At 38.8% G+C, this 12646-nt stretch overlaps 1 protein-coding gene across 1 annotated transcript; it reads left to right on the top strand.

Annotated features, from left to right (window-relative positions):
• Window positions 1-432: 432 nt before the first annotated feature.
• Window positions 433-4046, top strand: LOC122663783 (aluminum-activated malate transporter 12-like). Its single transcript, XM_043859427.1, has 6 exons — window positions 433-740; window positions 830-970; window positions 1126-1395; window positions 1744-1865; window positions 1988-2131; window positions 3241-4046. Exons 1-6 carry the CDS (start codon window positions 461-463, stop codon window positions 3868-3870), a joined length of 1587 nt encoding a protein of 528 aa, XP_043715362.1. The 5' UTR covers window positions 433-460; the 3' UTR covers window positions 3871-4046.
• Window positions 4047-12646: the final 8600 nt, after the last annotated feature.

Here is a 12646-nt window from a genome sequence, read left to right as displayed (position 1 = left end):
TCTTTAATTTGTTTTTGGTCGCCTAACTTTTTTTTCATTGAATTGGGTTTTTCCTGTTTCCTTCCAGGCTTCCACACATGAAACCAACTGAGCTAAAATTATTATATACTTTAATGGGGGTTGGTGCCTTAGTCCCATGTGAATGAAAGAAGCTTCAATGTTCTCTCAACTCGAAGTTAATTATAAAATGAAGAACTTGTCTGGGGAAGGTTTGTTAGTCCAACTTCCACCTGCCTCAAATACAACCTAAGTAGATTTTTATCACTGTACTTTACTCCAATTCATGGTCTCATAAAAGTATTCGAAGAATCACCTGATAGTGTTATACTAGAATTACTGTCGTTTACTGATATCCCCACTAACTATATCGATCTTCATATCATATATGTATAGCTACACATCTTTGTTGTTTTGGCCAATTGGCTTCTGTTCTGAACTGTTTCAGCTTTCAGGCAATGATATGGCCGAAAATCGAGTTTCCAGTGAAAGTATTGTCTCAGCAAAACAAACACGTATGGAGGGTCTGTTGGGGAAGATGAGAAGATTTCCAGAGTCAGTGTGGCAAACCACATTGAAGGTTGGTAGAGAAGACCCAAGAAGGATTATTCATTCTTTCAAAGTTGGGTTGGCATTGACATTGGTATCCTTGTTGTATCTCTTGGAACCATTGTTTGAAGGAATGGGACAGAATGCAATTTGGGCTGTTATGACTGTGGTTGTTGTGCTTGAGTTCACTGCAGGTGAGAGTTTCTAACATTAGAAATTATTTGAATTAAATTGCTTATTTCCTCTATTTGAAATTACCCATTAATGGAAACTGGTCATTTAGGGGCAACTCTGTGCAAAGGAGTGAATAGAGGACTTGGTACACTTACAGCAGGCTTGTTGGCCTTTTTAATCGAGTTTATAGCAGATGAGACTGGTTATGTAGGTCGAGCTATTTTTATTGGTGTTGGCGTGCTTTTGATAGGTAATTAATCTTCTTTCTATATGTAATGTGGCTGCTCTGCAACCTTATATTCTACTTTATGGAGCTTCATCTTAGAATGTACTGTTTTTGGCATGCAGAAGCTCTGAGTCTTATGCTTCTTTTCCTCCCCTGTTTCTTCATTTTCTTTTGGACAGGTGCTGCAAGCACATACACAAGATTCTTTCCTAAAATAAAGAAGAACTATGATTATGGAGTTGTGATTTTTCTCTTAACATTTAATCTGATATCCGTATCCAGTTATCGTATTGATGTGTTAACTATGGCATATCAGCGATTCTACACAATTATTATCGGCTGTGCTATCTGCCTTTTCATGAGCCTGGTGGTTTTTCCAAATTGGTCTGGGGAGGACCTCCATAATTCCACTGTCAACAAGCTTGAAGGGTTAGCAAGATCAATAGAAGGTATGTGAAATGTTAGACAAGTATGTACCTAGATCTTTTATGAACTTTAACTTTCTGTTTTGAGCACCTGAATGTCCCCCCATTGAATGTGGAAATAGAGATATTATACTATAAGATGCAGATCTCCCCATGTTCAAGTAGTGTAGACTAAGATTGCTTGTGACAGGCATATCATGTGCCTTCTGTCTGCATTATCTGTTTAAGTCACAAAACCCTCCAAGTTATCAGTTCAACTCACTTTGCCTATGTACTGATTTTTGAAAATTTTGTATGCATTTAGGCATTTCTTTTACCATCATCAACAACAACTATTTTCTACTCATTAACTTATGAGTGTTAATCCTGCAGCTTGTGTTAATTACTACTTCCAAGAACCAGAGAATCAATGTATTGAACATAAATTATTAGAAGACCCCATTTATAAGGATTACAAGGCAGTTTTGGACTCCAAATCTAATGATGAGACCCTGGTAAACTCTATTGTTCTCTATTCTTCGATAACTGTGCTTTATGACCTTCACTACTAGGACAAAATTATTCATGACATGTTAATGGGATATCCAATACAGAATAACAAGTTTAAATTGATTAGGCATTATATGCAAGTTGGGAACCAAGGCATTCAAGACACTGTCACAGATATCCATGGCAACAATATGTGAAACTGGGGGCTGTTCTTCGCCATTTTGGGTACACAGCTGTGGCTCTGCATGGATGTTTGCATTCTGAAATTCAGGTAACTTTAATAACATTATTGTTGTCTTTCAATTATAGGTTTACTGACTAGTTCTAGTATCTTTTAGCATGACAAACTTTAGTTGTCATCTTACTATATTGTGGCATTGGGAGAAGCCTTCTTGACCTAGACATCAACATTGGCACCCTTCATTTTTTCATCAAAAGTATGGTAGCATCATGCCCCCTGATCTTAAAATTGATATTGATGGTAAGAAACCATGCAGAGGTAAAACCTTGCGTGCGAGGGGCACATATTCTACGATGTTTTGAAAAGGATCTATTAGTGACAAAATCATATTATGTTAAACTTGTTAACTATATATTTTACGTGTATAAGTGGCATCAAGAGATTGTCATGGCACTATGGCCTCAACATAAGGTGAATTTTATATCACATAATAAAGAAAAGAAGTGATTCATTGTAAAATAAAGTATATTTTCCATTAGTAGGTAAGGTTTTGTTAATCAATTTCAACAAGCATGGCCTGTCATTTTCAATCCATACTTCTACCTTTATGAACTTGTCTATTTAAGATATATCGTTACTTCCCAGATATCTTACATATTTTATGTTTCAACTATGATGCAAATATAGTTGCATATTGAACTAATTACTATTTTATCAGTTAACCCATTGATGCATAGGCTAGTTCATGATTGACATGTTTGAAATCTTGATCCAAGTTATGTTGGTTTCTGTATTTTCTTTTCTTGTCTTGAGGTTATATAGTTAAATCAAAGAAGGGAATGGATGATCATAATCCATGCTATAAATTTGGTTAGGATAGACTGAGCTTGGCTTGTCTACTTGTAGGACTTTGTACAGAAAACTTTACTTTATCACCCTCAAACTTTCTGCTTGGCATGTTCTGGTAAATTAACTTCATCTTTGTTTCCTTCTTTAAGTTAGAGCTTCATTATTTTATTGCTCATTTCAGTTCTTTAGGGACATATTCAGATGTTCAACACTGACAAGAGTTAGATTGGATTCCTCTATTTTAAGATCAAATAGAACTCAAGCCTTCAAGCACTATTAGGATAAGATTGCATAGATCTTCTTAACATGTTCCAATTTTGATCCTTCATTGTTTGGTTGACTATATTCAGACTCCACACTCTGTTCGAGCTCTCTTTAGAGATCCATCCGTCCGAGTGGCAGGAAAAGTATCAGAGGTACTGATGGAACTTGCTGACAGCATAAGAAACCACCGACGCTGCTCTGCGGAGAAACTCTCTGATCAACTCCACGAGGCACTGCAAGATCTCAATACTGCAATCAAATCACAACCTCGACTATTCGGTGGCTCAAAAGAAAATGAAGCGACCAAGATGCTTGATCTTGCTGCTGCGACTGCAAATCAAAAGTCCAACATGGACTTGGGGGTAAGCATATCCTCTGTCAAGACAGACAGCTTGGCAATGCATGAAAGGAAAAGTTTTAAGGTTGGAGACCAGTTGAAGGAGTCCGAGCATAAAAAATTAAGGCCAACATTGAGTAAGATCGCTATCACCAGTCTCGAATTCTCTGAAGCACTCCCATTTGCTGCCTTTGCTTCACTGCTAGTGGAGACAGTTGCAAGGGTTGATCTTGTTATTAATGAGGTTGAAAAATTGGGAAAGATGGCATGCTTCAAAGAGTTTAAACTTGGAGAGGAAATCATAATTACTTCTGAGAGAACACCAAGAAAGAACATTGGAAATTTGGAGCCAGAACATTTTTCTGGGGGATATGACTGATAAAGGATGGTTCTGCATCTGCATACTTTGATGGCCACAGTAGATAGCTATGGTACGTCACCATTCCACACAATTCAGTTGTAGAAGAATTGTTCTTAGTAAGATAATTTGAAGTTGAATTACAGAAAATCAAAAGTATACAACTTGATTAATTTCTTGACCAGAAAGTTTCTATTTACAAAATTCTTCTCTTTTCTGGGAAGTTAAACCTCAAAAGGCTGCATGGATCTTATCTCCGTCATGGAATTATGTCACATGGAAGACTTGGATGAGCTAAATATGATAGAGAACCCCACACCCATCTCATTATTGGGCAAGTTTTAGCTAGAAACAAACATAAAAGAGGTTAAGTTTTTTTTTTTTCTTTACCATTTAAAATGTGAGTTCCTTTAAGTTTGATAAAATTAGATCAATTATGAAAAACATATTAGATACAATCTGCTTTTGGACCCTGAAATCCCCCTATAATGGGTCTGATTTGCTGAAATCATGTTATATGGAGACTTAAGACCAAAACTCAGTAGGAGTCTGTGCAGTGTAGTCTCTGAACAGCCATTGCAGCAATAACCTGCGTGCCATAAAAAAAAACTATTAAAAGGGTATTTTGGCAAAGGGTGCTTCTTGTTGTCACCAAAGTAGTAAACTTATCTTTTGATTGCCCCTTCTCTTATTCATAAAAATTCTTTGAGTCAAGTTAAAAGAAATTTATACCATTATGTCACTATCAAGAACAATCATTATCTTGTACGTTTTTCGAATTGACATGTGAAATGATAGGTTTTTACAACAACAACTACTCAGCCTTATCCCAACTAAATGGGGTTGGCTACATGGATCCATACAAACAAAGTATGGAAAACAGAGGTCCTCACAAAATGTAAGTAAAGTAAGAAAAATGAAGAATAAAACTGAAGAAATGAGAAATGAGAGTAAGAGGAAAGAAACAAGCCCAGGAAATCATGAAAATCTTAACTACTTGGTGTCTACAACGTGTATCCTTGCCCTCCAATAGGCTCTATCCGAGGTCATACTTGGCACAAGACCCAGACTTTGCATGTCATTCTTCACAACCTCACCTGTGGTCATTTTGGGCCTGCCCCTAGTTCTTTTATCTCCCTCAACCGGAATCAGGTCACTCCTTACTGGAGCATCCTTAGGCCTCCTTTGCACATGCCCAAACCACCTTAGATGACACTCTCGGAGCTTGTTGTTGATCGGGGCAACTCCCACATCGGCTCTAATATTGTTGGAATATGTAATCTAGAATACCGTGGGGGTATTTTGGTCCTCTTGGGGTAGTTTTATTTTTAGTTATTAAGTTTAAGTCGGCTATGTGGGTTTTAGTCCCACATCGCCTATTTCAGTCCCTTTGTAACTTTCCCCTCTATTATAAATAGAGGGGCTTACCTATCAATGAATACAAGTCATTATTTTCTCTCATTCTCTCTTGTCTAATCCACGATTCTTCCAACATGGTATCAGAGCTGGTCTGATCTAGGTTAGAAAAAGAGAAAGAAAACCCTAATCCATCTCTTCAATCGACTTCTCCCTTCTTCTCCCTTTCTCGGCTTCACTTTCTTCTGTTTTTCTTCTTCTCAACCTTGTAAAGGGGCAGCACTAATGAGGTAAATACAGCATACCAATGATTTAGTTGCTGCCCCCCTCCCTTTCTACCTTTTTTTATTAAAAAAATTCTGTTCGAAATCTGCTGGAGCCTTACCTGCAATATTGGAGCTGTCCAAAATTTTTGGAGATCTGATTTCTACCCAATGACTGATCCTCCATTGTTGGAGCTTTCTATGCAGCCTTTTCCAGCACTCTTCTACCCTATTCCATAGTCTTCCTTCCCTTTTTTTCTTTCTCTCCATCTTTTATTAACTTTTCCAGCCTCCATACCCAAATCGATCTCAACTTATCAAGTTTTTCTCAAAACCCTGACTCCAATTGATTTTGGGGTTTAACCTTTCAGATGCAACTGATTTTTTAGGGGTGATTCCCTACTACTACAAGCCTTAATCGACCTAAGTTTGGACACTTTCTAATGGCTGGATTTGTACTTACAGCAAAACCTTCACAACCTACTATTTTTGGTTACTTGTTAAAACCTGGACTCAAATCAATATTAGGGTTATAGGTTTCAGTTTTTGCTGATTTTAGGAGGGATGATTACTCCAACTACAAGGACAACTCGACCTCAGTATTAGCCTCTTTCCAAGTGTTTGAAGACCCCTAACCCCAATCGATCCTCCTTTTCAGGGTTTTACAAAACCCTAACACATCGATTTTAGGGTTAGGGTTACTTGCTGCTGTTGGAATTTTTTGGAGGTGTTTCTGCAATCAAGAGGGACATTCTACTTCAACTATTCATGGCTTGAAGAAGGTCTATTACACAAGATAGCTGCTGCCCTACTTTTTCTGCAATTTTTGGTGTTTCTCCCACTTGAAGATCAAGTCTCAATCAACAAGGAGATTGGTTATTCGAACTGGAGATCCATTCCCGCAGTTGTGGTTAGCATCTATTACCAGAAGACATCACCTTTGACAAGTCATCATCACTTTTGTTGAAGCCTCCTTCCCTACAATCGATCATCACTTACAGGGTTTTTTACAAAACCCTGACCATAATCGATCTAAGGGATAAGGTAGTCCACTCTTGCTGATTTTTTGAGGAGAGTTTTATAACCATCAGAGGAGTATTCAACCCATATTTCAACATCATTCATCAGTTCTTTTTGGAAAAAATTCAGGTTCATTCTTATGGCTCGGTTTCTCCAATTATCAACCTATTTTTTTACTTGTTCCTATGTGGCCGGCTACTTCAACTACCTATGGATCTGTCGGGTTCTTTATCTTATATTTGCTGGTTCTATTGAGCTTTACTTCATATATTGCTGGTTTTATTCATTGGCTTCTGTAAGCATGACTGGTTGACATGCTACTACTGCCTTTATATGGATTACTGCTGCCCTAGTATTGAGACTGAGTATCCTACTATTGGAAATCGAATTTCTTTCATTATTGAAGACTCGCATCTACTACCCTGGAGATCAGCTTATGGGGAGTACAACAGTGTGTTCCAAGATTATTGGTTGCAACTACGAACCTATTCAGTTATGTGAAGCTTTTCTGGTTCATCTCCGGCTCACTTTGAGAGCTTGATCCTAGCATTGTTCACAAACTCAGATCTGATCCAAGTTTTTTGTTGAGGCTTCTTACATCTATTGCTGTCCAAATATCTTCGTTAGTTCTATTTAGCATGTGAGAGTTTATAGTTTGTAAATTACTGTGTTGCTTTGTCCATGGTTCATTATCCCACTGCTTCTTTTTAGTTCACCACCTCCCAAACCATACCTTTGGCATATACCCATAACCACCTTGGAGGTTTATGGTATTTTCTAAATTGCCATTTCTTCTCTTTCCATTACCCTTGGCACCTTTTGGAAAATTCTGGAATATTAGGTTTTTGCCCTATCTCTTACATCATCTCTGTTATGTCCACGTGTACTACACGTGAGGGGGGATTATGTATAGTATACTGCAGCCATTGCAGAAAGCAGAACTTGCAGGAACACTTGGTGCAAAACATAGAAGATCAGAGTTTTCACCATTGCCAATGGGTATCTACTTTGTTATTGGGATGAGTTTGCCGTAAGGGGGAGATTGGTATTAAAGTATTGAAGATGTTTGGTTATTGCCTGCCTATATGAGGTTCTACAGTTAGGTTGATTTTTTCCTCTGCTTGATCTTTTCTGCTGCTTGATTCATCTGCTCGCTACCCTAGTTACTTATCTTCAAGATTATCATTTAGAGATTCATCAATGGACAGCGATAGAAGATTGGTGAAAACCGCCTTTGTTGGAAAACATTCCAGTCCCGGTTTGCTGATCAAGTCTGCCCAAGTTTTGAAGATCTATTTTTTCAAGTTCTTGAAGGTTTATTTGGGAGCTGCATTCGTCTTGAAGCTGGATTCTACTATAACTTATTTTTCCCATTTTGTTCAAGTTGGGCATTAGTACCTTGTATGCGCCAACTTGAGGGGGAGTGTTAACATTATTATGGAGTTCCTTTTTTCTTTAGTTCAAGCTGGATCTTCTTTCTTTACTTATTTGTATAATCCAGCTTGAGGGGGAGTGTTGGAATATGTACTCCGGAATACTTTGGGGGTATTCTGGTCCTTTTGGGATAATTTTTATGTTATTAAGTGTAAGTCGGCTATGTGGGTTTTAGTCCCACATTGCCTATTTTAGTCTCTTGTAACTTTTCCCTCTATTATAAAAAGAAGGGCTTACCTATCAATTAATATAAGCAATTATTCTCTCATTCTCTCTTTTCTAGCCCACAATTCTGCCAACAAATACTTTCGTTCCACACTTTATCCTTCCTAGTTTTGTCGCACATCCATCTTAACATCCTCATCTCTGCAACACATAGCTTTGCTATATGGCACTTCTTACAGCCCAACATTCTGCCCCATACATCATAGCAGGTCAAACCACAGTCTTGTAAAACTTTCCTTCAAGCTTTATAAGGAATGTGTCGGTCACACAGTACTCCGGTTGCCCCTCTCCATTTCATCCATCCCACTTTAATTCTTTGTGAAACATCATCACCATCTATATCACCTATTTTGTGTATGATAGACCCCAGATACTTGAAATAATCACTTTGGTAACTCTCTCTCTTCAATTTTCACTATGTCATCACCCATCATAGCTTGGCTAAAGTTACACATCCTATACTCCATCTTTGATCTACTAATCTTAAAACAACTTGCTTCCAAGGTCAATCTCCATAGCTCTAACTTACAGTTAATCCCTGCTTTTGTTTCATCCACCAAAATGATATCATCGGTGAATAGCATACACCACGGTACCTCGTCTTAGATGTTCTTGGTTAATTCATCCATATAAGCGCAAACAGATAAGGGTTTAGGGCTGATCCTTGATGTAATCCAACCATAATTAGGAATTCCTTGCTTTGGCCTCCCACCAATCTCACACTAATCACCACATTCTCATACATATCTTTAATTATGTAACGCCTCAAGAATATGGCCTAGTACCGGCCCGCCTGGGAGATCGTTGAGGTATCCCCACCAAGACACGGCTGAGTACCAGGGGGTTTGGGAGAACGTTGAGGGGATGCAAACTTAGTCCCACATCGGTTAGGGAGGGAGATCCTGAGCTATTGATAAAGAGTAGCCTCCTCTATATGGCAAGATGCGTTTTAAAACCTTGAGGCCCATTGGGCCAGAGAGGACAATATCATGCCAATAGAGGGGTTGGGTCGTTATAGTGGTATCAAAGAAAACTCCCAACACTGGTGGTGGGGCCACAGCAGGAACACTGTGCCCGTAAGGGGGGGAGATTGTAATGCCGTAAGAATACGGCTTAGTACCAGCCCGCCTAGGAGATCGTTGAGGTGTCCCCACCAAGACATGGCTGAGTACTAGGGGGTTTGGGAGATCGGTGAGGGGGTGCAAACTTAGTCCCACATCGGCTAGGGAGGGAGATCCTAAGCTATTGATAAAGAGTAGCCTCCTCTACATGGCAGGACGCGTTTTAAAGCCTTGAGGCCCATTGGGCCAGAGAGGATAATTTCATGCCAATAGAGGGGCTGGGTCGTTACAGCAAACCTTGCTGAGATTCCAAGGTGGATCGAGATTGAGAGGCCATCCTCTAGTTGGTGGGAGACCAACATATCCCTTTCTTTCTTCTTCTTCCACCACTTAATCCCTTCATCCCTATAACTCTTTTTTGAACCTATCCGAGCCTTACTTCTGAAGTTGTGTAGCTGATCTATTGGAGAACTTACTGCTGGAAGTTTCTCATCTCGATCTTCTGTCGTTTGACATCTAAGCATTCTGTTTGTTGTTTTGAATCAAAGTCTTCAAGTATACTGACCTGCACATGGTGCTACAGGTCTACAGATCAACAGATGCTGTTTCCAGATACCTTACCAAATTAGAAACTTCTATTTTCCTTACTTTCTAATCTGGTTTGCAGGATTTTTTTTAATAACTCTAGTGCTGTATTGTGCAGATTATTATTCTCAGTTTATTCTGTTTTACTTGACTTTCTAATTCTGGTTTTGGTAGTTACTACTTCTGTAACAGTGGCATAATTTCCAATCAAATCATTGGATCTAGACCTGTCTTTAATATTTTGTTCAGCACCCTAGTAGGTAACTTCAACCAGCATTCAGACCCTATCTGAGAAGCCTGCTGTGAGTTATAAAACAGTCCTTGTTTTTGGTTTAATTTCAGCCCTGCGATTCTGGTTACTCTTGGTTTTCCTCATCACTAGTGATAGGTGATTCGGATACCATCACTAAGAAATCTAATTAATCAGCTGAACACTTTCATTTGAGTATTCAGTTATTAAGGAACCTGAAAGCAGCAATCTCCTATAAGAAAATAAATTTAATTTGCTGGAAAGCTTGATTTTTCTTGTTGAAGAGACCTTGGACAGTGGATTCTTCAAATAAGGTGTAAAATTTTTACCCAGAATGAGGACACGAGAGTTGAAAAACAAAAAAGGAACAAACAATTAGAAATGTGTGGCTTCATTTTCTTTCTGCCCCCCCCCCCCCGCACCCCCCGCCCTTTTTTTTTTATGTTAAACCCCTTGCAGAAAGACCTTTCCAGAACAGAAAACCAAATTGATTTCATGCTACTGAATACTTAAGTGGTTCCTAATGGTGCGAAAAGAGTGGTAGAGATATCACTGCATGATGATTTCCCCATCCGCTTGGTAATCGCCAGCCTAGTGCATCTGAGGAGATGTAATTTTGTGGACAGAGAAGAGAATTATGAGTGGCAGCAGTATATCAGCCTTACCCATCTACATTCTAATAACATTAGATCGATAGCCAACTTTGGTAAACTAGAAAGTACAAATTAGACAAGGACTAACCAAATCGTTTCCTATTTCCTTTGCAGGTTCTCATTTTGTAACCTAACAATGCAAATTGTGGGAAATTCCTAGACATATAGTGTGTTAAGCACTTTCATGGGCTTGGCTTCTATTCGCTCAAGTCATTTCCAATACAAGTCTAATACAAATATAATGGATACCAAGAAAATAAATCTATTTGAATAAATTGATTCAAACAAAGAAACACAAAGCGGAAAAAAAATTAGGAAAAGCAAAACTATAGAGGAGTAAAATACGTACAACCATGTGGCTCAAAGGAAGAAAACCCACCAGGCCACCATGGACCAACAGGCCCTGGCTCTGGGACATAACTACTCTGCAACGGACAGAGTATATAAACGAGCATTCTATTCAATTCAAACTGGCAGAAAATAACAAGGAGAAAGAAGAGAAAGTTAGAAATTTAGAGAATAATGCAACAAAAGAAAAGGGAAACAAGTTGAAAAAGGAAAGAGATAAGGGAGGATGGACCTGGAGGGTTTCATATATCAGTCCACCAATAAATCTGGATATCAGGGATGTGTGGTATTATTTGAAGCCAGCCCCTGCCTTCATGCCACTGATAGCATTTCTTCAATTGTAGACAGCCTTTGATAGTCAACTCTCGTAGCGATCAGAGGTTTTGGATCCATTCCGCAAGACATCAAGATCTTGCACGCTAGCATTAGAAAGAGTTCAAGTGATGAGAGGCTTACCAGGCCAAATCTGATAAGTGCATCAAATTATGACATGCCACTATGTTTAGCACAAAATGAAATTACCAATAAGAATATAAATCGAGTTGAGCTAACTGCTTCAAATAAAGGATTTATAGGAAAACACACGAAAATGAACAATTAAACCAAAAATAGAGAGTAAAAAGGAAAAAAATAAAAAGGTTCAAATCATTTTGCTCACTCAGCATACAGAGGAAAAAGGAACCCGAAAGCATTTTGTGTAAAGAAAGAAAATCCACCAAGGTCCCATGGGGGACCCAGAAGCCAGCCACAGCCACCCCATGAACAAATTGCACATATCCTCATTGCTCAAGAGCTTTCTTTTCTTCTTTTTTTTTCCGGAAAATTTCAAGAGCTATCATTTCAACTCCTACTGGTAGCGGAAAAAAACCCGAAGAGAAAAAGAGAGTAAATTAGAGAATAATGCAGGGACAATAAAACTAAGAAGAGTTGAAGTATGAAAGGACCGACCTGGAGGACATTCAGTCAGTTCATCTATGAATCAATTCTGATACAAGCGATATGGGCAATTTTTGTATACCAATTCCCATATTCAACCCTCATAAATCTTCGACTCCTTAAGTGATTGAGGTATATATCCCAAACTCTCTGGTGATACAGTCAGCTCATGATTCACGACGTTTCCGAAGCGCTTTGGTAATGCTACAAGGCCTGGCCAATCAACTATTCACAACTTTTGAGTGCTCAGAGATTTCCCAAACTCTGGTAATGCTAAAGACCTGGACAATCAACTATCCGCAACTTTTTGAGTGCTAAGAGATTTCCCAAACTCTCTGGTAATGCTACAAGACTTGGACAATCAACTATCCGCAACTTTTCGAGTGCTAAGAGATTTCCCAAACTGTCTGGTAATGCTACAAGATCGGGGCAGCCACTTATTTCCAACTCTCGGAGGCATGAAAGGTTTCCCAAGCTCTCTGGTAATGCAGTTAGGTCAAGACATCCCCTTATATTCATTTGTTGAAGTGATGAGATGTTTCCCAAGCCCTCTGGTAATGCTGAAAGATATGGACACTCGAAGATTCTCAGTGTCTGAAGTAACGTTAGGTATTGCATTCCATCTGGTAAAGACGTCAAATTAACACATCCCCCAATTATCAACAC

This window comes from Telopea speciosissima, chromosome 6 (genome assembly GCF_018873765.1).
Source record: "Telopea speciosissima isolate NSW1024214 ecotype Mountain lineage chromosome 6, Tspe_v1, whole genome shotgun sequence".
Lineage (NCBI taxonomy): Eukaryota > Viridiplantae > Streptophyta > Magnoliopsida > Proteales > Proteaceae > Telopea > Telopea speciosissima.
The sequence above is the reverse complement of the archived record's forward strand: the minus strand, read 5'-3'. Positions and strand labels throughout refer to the sequence as shown.